The sequence below is a fragment of the Hippichthys cyanospilos genome, chromosome 3, assembly GCF_059441005.1.
Source record: "Hippichthys cyanospilos isolate Australia breed blue-spotted pipefish chromosome 3, RoL_Hcya_1.0, whole genome shotgun sequence".
In the NCBI taxonomy this organism is placed as follows: domain Eukaryota; kingdom Metazoa; phylum Chordata; class Actinopteri; order Syngnathiformes; family Syngnathidae; genus Hippichthys; species Hippichthys cyanospilos.
In genome coordinates, this window is record NC_142371.1 from 17,693,338 (window position 1) to 17,709,449 (window position 16,112).

Consider the following 16,112-nt stretch of genomic DNA (forward strand, 5'->3'; position numbering starts at 1 on the left):
GGATTTATTTACGTTTGAGTGCCGCTTATTATGCCCATATTCCCTAGTCAGGGTAGCCTAGGCTAGGCTAGCTTTCTTGATTGTCTCCTGCTTCGTTTCCATAAAAATCATCTTCTTACTTCTCTCTTTAACATCACTAGCGATCTTGGGAATGTCCATTCAACTTTGAATTAAGCAGTAAAATGCACTATAAATACGGTTTAGTAACCACTCGCGATAGAACAAAACTTTACCGTTCCATTTTTGAAAAGAGTGAGGCCGACCAATAGCAGGCCAGCATCGCCGTCATGTGACGGCAACAGAAAATGAGTGCAATTACCTAAAAGCCTGCAGATGGAGACAAAACAACACAAATACAGCCAACCCCCTAGGGTCATGACAGTTGCAAAGTCGGGAAAATACCCTAAAGAGGGGACGAAAAAATTCAGTATTTCACATCGCAACATGAAAAAAACATAAGCCAGATACGCCGTAACACGGGGGTCCACTGTATTTATTTTAAACACGGAGAGCCGCAACATGAGGGTGAAAGTGTCGCATGTGGCTCCAGAACCGCAGGTTGCTGACCCCTGATAGATAGGAAGATGCACAGCAGCACCGCGCCCTAGCTAAGTCACCCAAGTCGATCACACGCCAAAGAATCTAACAATAGCGGCGTTCTGCTTTTGGGACACCCAGTCAACAGATCAATGATTAACACGCACACACACGGACTAGCCGCCACGAGCGTGCCATTTAGGGAACTTTGGTCACGTGTCCCAACTGTTGGCCGGGTGGATCTCGGCCCCCGTAGGCCCGGAGCGGCCGAGGGGCCGGCCTCTTGGTCCGTTGCATGTGAGCGTCGTAGGACGGAGGCGCGTTGTTCACCCGGACCTCTGCGTATTCTGTCTGGCTCTCTCTGAGCTCCAGCTGGACCTTCCCGCCGTCCCTTGGGCGGGGAATACTCAGATCTGCGTAGTTCAACTCCGGCTGCAAAAATGGAACGGATGAATAAATATAAGAGAGAGCCACTTCTGGAACGAGACGCAGATAACGCAGACTTCCTCCTTCCTGGTTCAAAGTCCAAAGATTTACGAGCCCCAACAAACATTAGCCAGCGCTCGTTAGTTCTCAATCAAAGTTGTAAAGGGCGAAATTGCGCCCTGTTTCTTCTGAATTTTTCTACCTGATCCGCTGTGTTGTCCTGTTCCTTTCCCTCTGCAGTAAAAAAAAAAACATTCAGTTGAATTTGATTCAAAGCAAGAACGTGAACGTTCTGACGCTTACCTGTCCCTTCGGAGGCGTTTCCGCCGCGCCGATTCTTTGCTTTTTTCCTGTATTGTGACATTGCGAGAGCGTTCAGAAACCAGAGGGAAATATTGCATTCAATCCAATCAGTCACGCCCGATTCGAGAATTTCTTTGAAAATCCTTCTGTCCGTCCATTCATTTTCCATTGCCGCTTATCCGCACTCGGGTCTCCGGCTTGCTGATGCCTATCTCAGCTGTATTCCCGCAGAAGGCGGGGGACACGCCGGATTGGTTCCCGATTTGAGAAAATTAAATTCCTGAGCAAAACACGTTTTGGCGCATTCATTTCTTATTGCTGTGCATCATTTTTTAAATGTTATTATTATTATTATATTATTATTATTATACTTCGATTTGAACCTTTTGACTGCTGGTCAATAAAAATAGAGTTTATAAGAGGAGCTCTATTTTCATTTACCACCAAAAATGTTCAAATCAAAGTATAATAATCGAAGTATAATAATAAAATGATAATAATAATAACTGTATTTAGAGTTTAAGAGTTTATTACAAAAACCCAAACTGGACATCTCTGTCGAAAATTTGTATTTTCATCAAACTCAAAATAAATCTCCATGCCATAAGCCCGTTTTTGCGAAAATGCACATTGTACAGCTTCAAATTTGTCATGTACGTACCGTTGATGATAAAAGGCGCATACGCCGCCAGCAACTGCGGCAACGATGACTAAAGACGCCACTACGATGCCGGCGATGCAGCCCGCCCCACACGCCGTGACGGTTTCATCTGTGAACGTACGCACCCATCAATTTTTCTTCATTATACAGCGTAAATATTAATATCCTAAAAATATAGCATACATTTTACGCTATGATTCTACAGCATGTTCCAGATGTTTATGAATCGAGGCGTCTACTTGCCCGTCACAGCCAATCGGTGTAGCGCAGACAGGTTTTTCCCGGTCTTATAGTTTCTGGCTGTACAGCTGTAGTCTCCGCTGTCGGAAAGGTCGATGTTGTTTTTGACAAACGTCGACGAATTGTGGAGCACTTGTGGGTGCTTCTCCAGCGTCCACTCGTACGCGGCAGATGGGACGGACGGGGCCCAGCAGGTTAGCGTTAAAGTCTGCTTTGCGTTTATTTGGCTCGGTCCTGTGATCTGGACGCGGTCTGGACCATCTGGAAGACAGAGACGGGTGCTGGTCCATTGGAACGCAAGGAACTGCCGACGTGGATTCATCATTTTTGACCGGCAAATGCTTTCGGAAACTGTCTTTTTTTCCATAATGCTTTGGCGTATTGCACGTAGGCACTATGGGAAAATGTAGAACATACTGTACATCATTAAAACCACAATAACGATAAATAAACAGTGTTTGCTTATTTTACGTTCAAACGTATTGGTATAACAAATGCCAATTGCGAAGAAAAAAAAAAAATTGCATTTTTTTTTTTTAACTCGTTCATTGCCAGGAATGTATTTTCACGTTTTTTTCAAGAGTCCAGGCATTCGATCCCAGATACCTAAGTACATTAAGGACATTAATTGAATGTCTGGACTTTTAAAATAAAACGTGAAAATACGTCGCTGGCATTGACTGAGTTAACTGCGTATGTCAATACCCTGTATACTGAATATTGTCCAAAATATTACAAGCATAGCATCTCCATTAACATTAATCATGATACAATTCAAGTTTTTAATTTATTGAAAAGAAATCTGCTCATTTTTATACTTTACAAAATCATCTCGCGGACCGTATTGATCCCGTTTGCGGGCCAGAACTGGCCCGCGGGCTGTATGTTTAACACCACTGGTAATGCTTTTGAAATACGATCAAATGTGATTGCCAGTCGAAAATGATCACTTCTGTAATAGAATAACAGTGAAAAATCACAGAAAACAAAACATACAAGGTTAATTATTGTTAAGATTGTTAAACGTTGCTAATGTTCAAATCCTGTTTTTTTTTGTGCATGTGTATCTAATGTTTCAGTGAGTGAGATGTTTCCCGAGCGGCCCTCACAGCTGACAGAAAGATGCGCCCAATCGCTGGTGCCTTCACTGACGAGATTGGAAACGCGACATCCGAACGCTCCCTGGTCATAACGCATGACGGGGGCGATGGCGAGCGTGGCGCCGCCATCGCTGAGCTGAACCCTTTCGCCGGCCGAGACCTCGGAGCTGCCGTTGAGCCAATGGAAGGACACGGAGGAACCCGAGGAAGAGCAGGACAGACTGACGTTGCTCTTCAACTCCACGAGGTTAGTCTGGTCCGCCGTTAAGTTGACGTTGGAAACTGGAACTGTTAATGAAAAAAAAACATTCATATTAAAACATTTTTTTTTGTTTGTTTTTATTGTGGTCATCATAATTTTTTGTGTGAATGCTTTATATATATATATATATATATATATATATATATATATATATATATATATATATATATATATATATATATATATATAGATAAAAAGCTTTAAAATTAAATAAATGGAAAAACCTATACAACATAGTGTAACCAAAATCAAAATTAAATGAAAATAAATTTCGGATCAATGAAAAAACGTTCATGAACAAAATATCCTGTTAATGAAAAAATATCATGAAAAAAAAACGTTTCTAGTAAATGAAAAAAATAAGGTCAATGGAAATAGTAAATGAAAAAAAGTATGGTAAATCTAGTAAAATAAACACACAGTGTGAAAAAGCATAAAAGACAAAAAAAATATCGATGATGACTGCATAAAAAACATACTCTTAAAAAAGAGAATCCACATATATATACAGTATATATACAGTATATATACAGTATATATATATATATATATATATATATATATATATATATATATATATATATATATATATATATATATATATATATATATATAGTACTTTTGTGTGTATTGTCCAAAAGTGTGTGTGATACCCACAAAAAATTTCAGCTCTATTTTTGCGGATTTCCCAAATTGTGGGTATTTATGGAAGGTATCCCCCACGTTAAACGAGGGAACTTTCTTAATGAATTTAATGAGAACAAACGCTGTGGAAAAGGGGGAGTTGTTTCCTCTTTTGACGTGTACAAATAAAATCCCCTTCAAGATTGACCCAACGCATGTACGTAAAGATACTCTGCTCACCCAGCGTCTCCAGTCTGGTGGACCCCTCCATCGGGGAGCCGTCGTCCTGTGTGATGGTAAGCCGGTATTCCCCGCTATCGTTCAGCGCCAACCCGCGGAGTTCCAGTGATCCTGTCTGTCTGAAAAGCGTGATCCTGCCTTGATACTCGGGCCCGGTACGGTTTTTCACCGCGGCCGTTATCACTAATGTTTTGTGGGTGCCGTTGAAGAAGTACCAGGCCACCGCTAGGTAGGGCGTCGTAGGTGGGGGGGCGGTGGCGTCGAACAGGACCGAGCCTCCCACGGCTGCCGCGAGAGGCCCGTCGGGCAACACGCCGGATCCTGCCGTTAAACCTGAAGGACGGAACGGAACGACTTTCAATTCTATTATTACAGTCAAAAACATTTTTACCCTCCTGTTACGCTTGTTTGCAAGGAAACGCAACGATGTAGCCGGGTCACTTTGACCCGGGGCGCGAATCATCACCCCAAATGCCTCCAAAGTATGTCTGATTCAAATCCAATATTTTATTTTAAACAGTTTTATGTGTTATTTTCTCAGGAACAGCAATAATGTCTCTGGGTCAGTATGACCCGGAGGTGTGTTCAATTATGCAAAATTGTCAAAAATAATTTTTGTATAGAATCCGATGAACAAAAAGTAAATTAGTGAATTGACAATTTATTATACCTGTGGTTTATGTTTGTTTATTTTATATAATAATAACGTTTTGGGTCATTTTGACCCCAGATCGTTTGTAATTATCTGAGTTCCAAACAAATCAATAGATTCCTTTTTCTCCATCCTCAGAAACTGCTATAATAATTCTGGGTCATTTTGACCCAGAGGCGTGTTTGATAATCCAAAGGTTTCAATTGTATTTTTGTGTGTATTATCCAAAAGTATCGAAAATATGTGTGTGTGTGAATCTATTAACAAAGTAACAAAGGACATTTAAATAATTTATAACTGTTTTGTGTATATTTTTTGGAATAGTAATAACAAGGTGGGTCATTTTGACCCGGGATCAAGTACGTTTTTTTTTTGGCATGTAATCCCGATAACTAACAAATCATGTAAATCTTTTTATTCCCTCCTGGAAAGAGTGATACTATTTCCGGGTCATTTTGACCCGGAGGTGTGTTTGACTGTCCAAAAATTTCAAAAGTATTTTTGTGTGTAAACCCATTCACAAAGTCACATTTCATCAAGAAAGTTGCAAGTTTTCAAAAAGCATTGACAAAATTTGATTTATATCCAGTTTTTAAACTGCTATCTTGTTTTTTTAACCAATAATCCAATAAGAAGTCTGTATAATGAAAAATGACTTCCAACATTGGGTTGAATATTTAAACGTTTGACATTTTTAGATCAAACAAAATGAGCGCTCAGACGCTGGGCAGCCTTACCTGCAAAAGTCACAAAGACGCAACAAAACACTGCTAGTGTTTCCATTTCATCTTCCTGTCGAGGAGAAAATGTGGCAATCGCGTCAGGTACCACAAAAAATGCGCTCTTCCGGCAGCTTGAAATTTCCAGCAAGTGAGCATTTGGCCCATAGTCCGTCCATCAACATTTGGCCAAGGGTGAATACGGAAGTTGCGGGTTACAGCTTCAACGAAAAATCTGGTACAGCAGCGCCCTCTCGTGTTTGTTTGGGAAATTCATTTACGCGGGAGTGGATTTATTTATACATGACGTGTCCTCACTAAAATCTGGTTTACGTCTCCGAAAACGAAAACGGAGATATTGATATATTCGAATTCTACGCTCCATTCGCTTTAAAATGATAGACAAAACATGGCGGTAGCTCAAAAATCGACAAAGTTCATTGTCGTTAAAAGTATTTTTATATTAGTTGAATCAGACGTGTTGAAGGACGGAAACATGGAAAACGTTTTTGTGAAAATGTAATAAAGTTACGGCAATTTGAATGTGCAAAGTTGAAATTCTTAGTTTTTGAGAAAAATGTGTTTCATGTTTTGGCACATTCGTTAATGGTGGGCGTTGCCTACTAATGGCTCATATTCATACACTTGGATGACAATTTGAACTTTTTGGCTGCGGGAAATGAAAATGGAGACCTTGAGGCAGCTATGAAACATGCGGTCCGCGGGGCGGTTCTGGCCCACGGCCCAGTTTAATCCGGCCCGCGAAATGATTTTGTCATGTAAAGTATAAAAAGAACATTTTCAATTAATGACCAACTTGAAATATTTTATGATCAATGGAAATGTGAATTTTTTTTTGTGATTAATAGTGAGGTTGTGCTTGTGCTATTTTGGACAATATTAGAAAAGAATAATATATCTGAAGTTTTAAAGCACTTTTAAAGTTATATTAATAAAAACCATGTGTGTCACACGTATGGCTCACGGGCAAATTCCGAATGGTTTTAATCCAGCCCGTGAGATGATTTTGTAATGTAAAGTATAAAAATTAATTGAATATTTTCAATAGATAACCAATCAATAATCTCAAACTAATCTCCCCGACACGAGGCCGGTTTTGTGAAAACGCATCTCACGCTCCCGACTCCTTGCCGCAAACTGTCGCTAATAATTAATCGCGCTGAGTATCAAACTTGTTGATATCATGACTTGTTTATTGCAGATAATCTCCAAGGTACTCCTTCCATCGCCGCTCAAACGGAGCACGCGCAAGTTACGCAATAACAGAAGAGGAGCAGAAAGACCAAAACGCCATGCTGTCCAAAACGTTTTGCCGGCTCGCCGTCTTCACGCTGCTCGTTTCAGGTAAAAGCTCCGTTTTCCAATTCCGCGCGCCACGCTAACTGCCGCGACGTTTTTTGCAGGTCTTTGCCACGGAGCCGGGATAATCCCCGCGGACTCGCTCCGCGGGACACCGGGGCAGAGCGTGACCTTCGCCACGTCCCTGACGCCGACGTCGGAAGCCTTCCTGGCGCTGACGTGGAGTTTCAACACCACCGTCAGCGTCATCACCTCCACCAACGTGGACGTGGTGGGGGAAGGCTACCGGGGCAGGATCACGCTGGATAAACGCACGGGATCTTTGGTGCTGGCCAACCTGACGGAGGACGACGGCGGGGAATATGAGCTGGTCATCATCCCGCATGCCGCCCAGCCCATTCAGGGATCCGTCAAATTGGACGTGCTAAGTGAGTAGGATGAGCTGACGTCACTCTCAGAACGCAACCTTTCGCTACCATTCCCCCGTCTTGTGCGCTGTTTTTGTCCCACCGTTTGAGCTTTACATCAGAGGAATTCCAAATCAAAGGGGAATCCGCTAGAGACTAGGGAGCTGAAATTTCAGCCATATAGTGACAACGTGTCAAAGTTCAACATGGCGTGACAGTTTAGTTAATGCAGTACCAGCAGTGTGTCATATCTTGGCTAAAGTACTGCAAAAATGATGTGGAAGAAAGTGACCCATTTCACATTGAAGGGAAAGGATGGAAAGAAAACATAGGGAGCTGAAATCTCACCCATTTAGTGTCTACATGTCAAAGTTCAACATGGCATGACAGTTTAGTTAACACAGTACCAGCAGTGTGTCATATCTTGGCTAAAATGCTTCAAAAATTATGTGGAAGAAGGAGACCCATTTCACATCATTGCAGCTCTGCTTACCTATAGTTTTTTAGACAGTATAGTAATGTCAAAATGGTGAATGGTGGCCTAGTTAAATGAACAGATAGAAAAACTTTAAAAGTGTACTTGATGGACCTTCAAACAAGACCAAAACCAAACCGTTTGTGTACAAGCAATTCAAAATTCATTTTCCAGGACATGTCCCCCCCCCCCCACAGGTACGGTGTCCATCCCCGCTATGGCCTGCCCCACTGAAAACCTGATTGAAGGTCAAAGCTCGCTCAACTTGACCTGCGACGCCGACGGCGCGGTGACCAACAGAGAGTGGATGAGAAAAGGCAAACCGCTTGTCCCCGGCGAAAGATTCCTCTTTTACGACGATGGACGAGTGTTGTCCATCAGCCCCGTCCGCAGGCAGGACACTGGCGTCTTTCTCTGCAACGTCAGTAACGCCATCAGCTTCGCTACAGCCAAGTGCAAGCTGACCGTCTTCTGTAAGTTCTTCGCCGTTTTAGATGGCGTCCAAATTTCCGCTCCAACCGGGTAACCCACCGTCGGGTTTTTTTTCCGCTCAGACGGGCCCGACGAACCCTTCATCGATCAAGATCCGGTCGGCGCCGAGCTGGAGGACAGCGTGGCGCTGCTCTGCTCGGCCGACTCGCTGCCCAAGGCCAAGTTCACCTGGAAATTCAAGCGCACGCTCGCGTCCGGCCAGCGCTACTTTATCGAGGAGATGGAAAAGCGACACCTGGGCAAGTACACCTGCACGGCGCGAAACCACATCACCGGATTGGAAGTCTCGACCGAACACGACTTGCAGGGTACGTAAGCTCGACGCACCTTGGCCTCTCACTAAAAAACCTCGCCCCTTCATCACGACTGAAGTTCGACGGCGTTCCTAGTGAAATATTATCCCTTTTTTGTGTCGTCATTTTACTCACTGAAGCTAGGAAACGGCAGTCGGTATTTGCGTGCACGCGTAGGCTCAAAATATGAAAAAAGGAAGTACAATGGCAACTGAGCAGTACTACTATAGTGTTGCGTGACTATTTCATCGCTATTCATCGATTCATTCTTCATTTATTGCTCCATCCACAACCCTTGGTTCATCCATCCATTAATCATCCATCTGTCATCCATCCCTCTTTGTTCCATCCGTCCGTGCAACCATCCATCCATCCATTAGTTCATCCGTCCATCCATTCATTAGTTCATCATTCATTAGTTTTTCCATCCACCCATCCTTTAGTTCATCCACCCATTAGTTCATCCATTCATGAGTTCTTCCATCCACCCATCCTTTAGTTCATCCATCCATCCATCCATCCATTCAATAGTTCATACATTCATGAGTTCTTCCATCCACCCATCCTTTAGTTCATCCATCCATCCATCCATCCATTCATTAGTTCATCCATTCATTTGTTCTTCCATCCATCCATCATTAACCTGTCAATCCATCCAATCATCCATCCATCCATCCATTCATTAGTTCATCCATTCATTTGTTCTTCCATCCATCCATCCATCCATCCATCCTTCTATCCATCCATTAACCTGTCAATCCATCCATCAATCCATTTAACTCCATCAATCCTTCCATCCATCCTTTTGTTAGTTAAATCCATCCATCCATCCATCCATCCATCCATCCATCCATCCATCTGTTAGCTCATCTATCCATCTATCATCCATTATTCATCCATCCATCCATCCATCCATCATCCATCCATCCATCCATCCATCCATTTGTTAGCTCCATCCATCCGGACTCTATCCCCTTCTGCAATTTGACGCTTTTGTGCCTCATCATAGTGGTCTGTATCTCGCTCACCTTCTTTGGGGCGTGGCTTCGTGAAAGGCCATTTTGAAACGCAATTTTGCATTGTTTGCAAATCCAAGCTGATGTGATGTTTGTGTTCCCACGCAGATTCCTGCGTGTCCCTCCGCATGTCGCTGGCCCTTTGCGCAGTCTTGACATCACTGGGACTCAACATGATCTAAAAAAAAAAATGGCGCCACTTCATGCACCTTTGCCCCTCCCCCGATCTTATCCCCCATTAGCTAAAGCGCAGGCCGACATCTCAATAAAAACGACAGCGGGAGACGCGACTCTCGCCGTCACGTTTAATGACTCGCGGCTTTTAACGTGACTTCATTTCGACAGCCGTTTGTGCTAATTTCCTTAGCGCCTGCGCCGCTCGAAAACGCATCAAGCTCAACCCGATTTGACCTTTCCGTCGTTTTGACTTTGTTCTTTTATTACGCGCCGGAGCGCGATCATCATTGTGATAGGTTTCTGATAACGTCTTATCGGGGACGGCCGAGTCCATAAACACTTATCAAAAGTCGTGTTAGCGTATCAAGGTTTATTTTCCTTGCCAAGCGCTAATACAGCCCATGTTTTGTTTGCGTAAATAATGAACCACTTGAGGACATTCTTGCCTGCTTGTTCCAGATGTTTACTTTAATTCGATTTGATTATTGGTAATAATAAATACGGGTGCATTTCAGTAAATTATAATTAAAAAAAAACTAATAACATGACCTTAAATTTTCATCACAGGTATTGGGAATTGATCTTGAAAATCTTTGTTTTGTCAATATCATTTCTGACAATAAATAAAGTACTTGAATGCTTCATACAATACCGAACTGAATTTGAAAGGTTTGTGTTGGGGGAAAAAAAAACGTTGGAGCGAGTACAGGTTGAGGTAAGTTGACGCTCCTCCCCTGGAACCGGCGTATTAATCGCACCTCCTCTCTGGAATCGTTTATTGATGTCTGGAGCCTGCCGCTATGACGGGATCCGCGATTCTTCTGCTACTTGTTCTGGGAGCCCTCTCAGGTCAGCTTTGACTTTTTTTATACATATTGTAAGAAGTGTAAGATTGCAATATTGATGTACAGGATTTGAGCCCATCTTTTAAAAATATGTCTATCTTTTAAATACAGTTCATCTTAAGTCAGATAGTGCAAGTCATTTTTAGACCCTCCTTAAGCCTATCACCTGAAAAGTATTAGGAAAAAAATAATTAATTATTGCCAATATTTTAACAAACACTGATGCTGAGTTAACTACCACAAGTTCAGTGTGAAAATATGAATATGCTCAGATAATAGTCTACCGTTTCAATAGGTTCAATAATAGTTTACATTTTCAATAATAAAAATACCGTACAAATGACTCATTTATTCATTTTTTTTTCCTGCTTTGGTTTCCCTAAGTCATTGTGATAATATTATTGATGTTACCATCAAATCCTCATTATTATTCTTCGGATTGTATACGTTTATATTTGTTGGATTAATTCATGTAAGTGAAACACTTACAGTAGTATTTGTACTCTTTACTCTGCAGTATTATAACGTTCGAAATCAACATGGTCAATTCTTTTACATGCAGGCATTTTCAAATGCTGCCCTCTGCTGGCCGTTGTTAGCAATGTTGACATCAATTGACATTAACGGTGCGCCTCAGTCGAGTTCCTGATGACGCATTTACACGTCAATGGCGTTTAAAAATTAAAAAAAAAAAGTAAAGATAGATTAAAGAGGATTTTGTGTGGTTCTATATTGTCTTTTACTCCTTCGCTGCCATTGACGGCTATCGTCGTAATTTTTCATTCAATGTCATTGACCTTTCAAAATCTATTTTTACCGGACCAGCAGCGAACGAGACGAAAAGCAGATTATCCGATGTCGGATCTTGTCATCCCCAGCTTCGAGCCACGCGGCCGGCGTGCTGCCCGACAATCTGGCGGCGAGCGTCGGAGAAACGGTGACGTTCACCACAACGGTGACCCCGCCGGCGACGCCGTTCCTGGTGATCACCTGGAGCTTTTCGGACATCCACGGCGCCGCCGCTCCTATCATAACCTCCAGTAGCGTAAACGTGACGACGCCAGAGTACGGCAACAGGATCAGCCTCTTCCCGCGCACGGGATCTCTCGAGCTGAGGAACGTGACCCTGAGAGATGCCGGGGATTACACGGTCACCGTCATACCGGCCGGCGGAGCTCAGCAGAGAGGAAACTGTAAACTGGACGTGCATGGTATGTTGCACTTTTGCCCTTTCGGGGTTTTATTTTGATGAGGGTGGCCAAGGTACGTTTAAGAATAAGGCCGCTATCTGAAGGATGCAAGCTACCGGAATAGACTATTTCTCCCATGAAGTACTGTACATTTGAGAATAATCAAACATAGACCTTGTTTACCTTTAGTACTCAAATAACTAAATACATGCATTGCAAAGACATGGAAAAATGGCAATGGTCTGATGAGACCCAGGTTGAAATTTTTGTTCATAGTTCCAAAACAGAAGATGTAGATAACCACAAGCTTGACATTTCTTTTCACAGAACGCATCTCCGGAGTGGTCTTAATTCCTAGCAAAACAGACCTGTTGGAGTCCAACAAACCAGTCACTATGTCCTGCTCCACCAGTGCCGGTTCCGGACTGTCTTTCAGCTGGCTGAACGGGAGCTCTGAGATGACGGCCGGCGGCAGGGTTCAGATCACCGGCGGAGGATCCGAGCTCACCTTAACTCGCGTAACCCGCTACGACCAAGGGCCGTTCAGGTGCCATGCGTTCAATGTGATCAGTAATGGCACCAGCGACCCGGTCCACCTCTACATCAGCTGTGAGCTCCTATCCATAATCCTTTTCCCACCGGTGTCGAAAGCACTGCTGATGACCCTGCGGTTGACCTCACTTGACCCCATCTGCAGATGGCCCCGAAAACATCCGTTTGACAACATCCCCGTCGCTGGAATACCACTTGGAAGGCTCCGACATCAACCTGACCTGCTCTGCTGAGTCTAGACCTCCTGCGGTGTTCCAGTGGACCCTAAATGGAGACCCGTTGCTCGCTTCCGGACCTGATCTCAGCCTGCAGAATGTTCGAGACATTCAGAGCGGGAACTATCGCTGTCTCGCTTATAACAACAAAACAATGAAGTCCAAAACCAGACGCTCGACTGTAAATATTTTAGGTATGTTATGATATTGCGATGTGGTCCAAATCAAGACCGCATCGTGAGGTTGGAGAGTATTGACACAGACACAAGACCAAGACTTATTGGAAGTTGAGACAGACGACCATGACTTCTGGAGGTCGAGACAGAAAAGACCCAAGAGTTTTGGAGATCGAGATAGAGATGACCAAGACTTTTGGGAGTCGAACCAGAGACGAGACCAAGAGTTATGGAGCTCGCAATAGAGACGACCAAGACTTTTGGGGGTCGGTCTAAAGACGAGACCAAGAGTTTCGGAGCACTGGAGCGAGACTTTATCAAGACTTTTGGAGATCAAGACAGAGATGACTAAGACTTTTGGAGACAAACCAAGGCATTTGGAGATCTAGATAGAGACCAAGACCTTTTGTAAATCAAAACAGAAATGACTAAAACTGCTCGAGGTGGAGACAGGGACAAGATGAAGACGTTTTGGAGGTTGAGACAGAGACGCTTGAGATCTTTGGAAGTTGCGACAGGGACAAGTCCAAGAGTTTTGGAAATCCGGACAAAGATTAAGACTTTTTGGAAGCCGAAACAAAGACCACCAAGTTTTTTGGAGGATGAGAGAGGGACGAATTCAAGAGTTTTGGAGATCGAGACCAAGGCTAAGACTTTTTATCAGTTGAAACAGAAAGGACTGAGATTTCTGGAGGTAACGACAAGAACATAACCAAGACTTTTTTTGGAAGTTGAGGCAGAGGCGACCAAGATTTCAAGAGGTCGAGGGACAAAACAAAGAGTTTTGGAGATCTGTGGTTTTCACTGATCACGGTAGTTCTCAGTCTGGTCTTGACCAGACGAGAAGAAGTGATCTTAAGAATTACACGGATATGAAGTACGATAAAAACAGGTTGTCCGGGTTAGAGTAGGTTGACGTTCTTCTGTCCACTGTCGTCCAAATAGCTGATTGGATGTTTAGCAACTGCGGTATTGTTATTGCAATATTTCATAGGCCATTTTTGTAGTTTCTCTCCCCAAAAACCTTTCCTAATCCCTTTGTTATTTCTTTTGACAGCTCCAGTTTCTAGAGTGGAGGTGAAGACTAACAGTACAGAACTTTTAGAATTCACTGGTCCCGTCAGTCTGTCCTGCTCCTCTACCGGGACCACGCCCTCTTTCCGCTGGCTGAACGCGAGCTCAGAGATCACGGGCGGCGGCAGGGTCCAGATCACGGCCGGAGGCTCCAAGCTTACCATCGTCGACGTGACCCGCTACGATCTGGGACCGTTTCGGTGTCATGTCTTCAACCAGATCAGCAACGGCACCAGCGAGCCGGTGATCCTTTCGGTTCATTGTGAGTCGCGAACCGTAGTTGCTTTCACGTCGTCGTATATACTGTATGTATCTAAATAAACGCTATATCAATGATCTCCTCCCCACAATAGTCGGTCCAGAAAATATAAACCTGACGAGCTCGCCGTCCCGAGAAATCTACGACGAAGGTTCGGACGTTGACCTCATCTGCTCGGTGGCCTCCGGGCCTCCGCCGAGATTCCGTTGGTTCCGAAACGAAGCCCCGTTGGCCCACGCCGGATCGTCCCTCAAGCTGGTGAACATTCATTTGCGTCAGAGTGGAAACTACAGCTGTCAAGCTTTTAACGACAAAACAATGAGGAATCTAACATCGGAATCCGTCCCTGTTCTTGTGAAAAGATGTAAGTTTGATTCAATTATACCATAAATTGAGATTGATGAATGATGTTTTCTTGCTTCAATGTCTTATTTTCGCCTGGTCTACAGCAGAAATCTCCAACGTGGCGATCGCTGCCAGCAGCGCAGACGTAGAAGAGCACAGCACCTCAGTCAGGCTCTCCTGTTCCTCGAGCGGCTCCTTCCCCTCGTATATTTGGCGAAACGGCAGCTCCCCGTTGGCGGCCGGCGACGGGATCCAGATAGACGAGAAAGGCGGCGTGGTCACCGTCCTGAACGTGAGCCGCTACGACGAGGGTCCCTACACGTGCCACGTCTACAATAACTTCAGCAACGCCACCAGCCCCCCGCTCAGACTCTCCGTCAGCTGTGAGCGGATCAAAGTTTTGACGCGGTCCTTGACGCTTTGACTCAGGGTTTGTTTCGGTCCTATTTTGCCGCAGATGGACCGGAGAGCGTTGATTTGAAGGTGTTTCCGTCCGGGGAATACTTTGAGAGTGGCTCCGACATCAATATGTCCTGCTCAGCTGCTTCCAGACCTTCTGCCCTGTTTCGGTGGCTCCTCAATGGAGACCTGATGCCACATCAAGGACCGCATCTGAATCTAGTGAATGCTAGTGAGAAGCAGAGCGGGAACTACAGCTGCCGGGCCGTTAACAACAAAACTGCCAAATATCGAACGACGAAACCGTCGGCCATCTTTGTACAATGTAAGTCGACGTATGCTAGTTTCGAGATCTTCAACTTGGTCCGAACCAAGTAATGTTGCGTGGCATTACATTGAAATTGAGAGTGTAATTAAATAATAATCTGAGAAAATGACAGGGCCTATCTCAGCAAATTTAAAAAAATAACAAATAAAAAGACATGTATGATGAACAAAAACCACATAATTGAAAAAATATATAAATAAAACTACATATAAAAACCATTAACCATAAAAATATACACTAAAACACATACTCTATTGTCATGAAAACACAGTAAATAATTTACAAATAATGAAAAAACATGAATAATTTAAAAAAATGTACTGTAAAAAATGTCAAAAATACACACATATATGTGTGTGTATATTTTTACAGTATGTTTTTTAATATAAATATTTTTTCATTTGTCGTAAATTTTCTTTGTTTTCATGTGACTAAATTTGGATTTCCTCTGCTTTGAAAACTGTTAACACAAAGTTTTTTTTTTTTTTTCTAAATTGACAGCACCAGTGTCCAACGTGACCTTGACGTCCAATCTGAGCGTCTTGTTTGAATTGAGCTCCGCCTCCATGTCCTGCCGGTCGGGCGGATCCGGACTCTCCTTCCTGTGGCTGAACGGCAGCTCGGAGGTGACGGCCGGCCGGCGGGTTGTGCTCGGCGACGGCGGCTCCACGCTCACCGTCGTCAACGCGACGCGCTACGACGGCGGACCCTTCAGCTGCAACGTGTCCAACGGCGTCAGTTGGGGACTCGGCCGTCCGCTGCATCTCTTCGTTCAGCGTGAGTCT

General features: G+C 43.7%; 3 protein-coding genes across 4 annotated transcripts in view; 2 read left to right on the forward strand and 1 right to left on the reverse strand.

Moving 5' to 3' along the window:
• Positions 1 to 475: 475 nt before the first annotated feature.
• On the reverse strand, positions 476 to 5,922 carry LOC148426026 (cell adhesion molecule CEACAM20-like). Of its 2 annotated transcripts, XM_088410490.1 has the most exons (9): positions 5,783 to 5,796; positions 4,609 to 4,726; positions 4,394 to 4,512; positions 3,277 to 3,555; positions 2,171 to 2,428; positions 1,928 to 2,036; positions 1,267 to 1,313; positions 1,166 to 1,197; positions 476 to 969 (listed from the first exon to the last, which is right to left on the reverse strand). In XM_088410490.1, the coding sequence occupies exons 3-9, from the start codon at positions 4,422 to 4,424 to the stop codon at positions 736 to 738; spliced, it is 990 nt and encodes a 329-aa protein (XP_088266616.1). In that variant the 5' UTR covers positions 4,425 to 4,512; positions 4,609 to 4,726; positions 5,783 to 5,796; the 3' UTR covers positions 476 to 735. The 2 variants fall into 2 exon arrangements, with proteins under 2 accessions (XP_088266616.1, XP_088266615.1); XM_088410489.1 differs by having other exon boundaries at positions 4,394 to 4,726; positions 5,783 to 5,922.
• LOC148426027 (cell adhesion molecule CEACAM1-like) lies at positions 3,258 to 10,438 on the forward strand. The gene is made up of 6 exons (XM_088410491.1): positions 3,258 to 3,514; positions 6,987 to 7,129; positions 7,189 to 7,512; positions 8,164 to 8,439; positions 8,521 to 8,766; positions 9,876 to 10,438. The coding sequence occupies exons 2-6, from the start codon at positions 7,078 to 7,080 to the stop codon at positions 9,947 to 9,949; spliced, it is 972 nt and encodes a 323-aa protein (XP_088266617.1). The 5' UTR covers positions 3,258 to 3,514; positions 6,987 to 7,077; the 3' UTR covers positions 9,950 to 10,438.
• A 306-nt stretch (positions 10,439 to 10,744) lies between these two features.
• The window catches only part of LOC148426028 (hemicentin-1-like), a 14,708-nt gene continuing 9,340 nt past the window's right edge, over positions 10,745 to 16,112 (forward strand). Inside the window, exons 1-9 of the mRNA XM_088409622.1 lie at positions 10,745 to 10,793; positions 11,668 to 12,000; positions 12,307 to 12,588; positions 12,677 to 12,940; positions 13,980 to 14,258; positions 14,350 to 14,619; positions 14,705 to 14,983; positions 15,058 to 15,324; positions 15,829 to 16,104. Of these exons, the coding sequence (XP_088265748.1) occupies positions 10,745 to 10,793; positions 11,668 to 12,000; positions 12,307 to 12,588; positions 12,677 to 12,940; positions 13,980 to 14,258; positions 14,350 to 14,619; positions 14,705 to 14,983; positions 15,058 to 15,324; positions 15,829 to 16,104 (2,299 nt within the window). The remainder of the gene's footprint in view (positions 10,794 to 11,667; positions 12,001 to 12,306; positions 12,589 to 12,676; positions 12,941 to 13,979; positions 14,259 to 14,349; positions 14,620 to 14,704; positions 14,984 to 15,057; positions 15,325 to 15,828; positions 16,105 to 16,112) is intronic.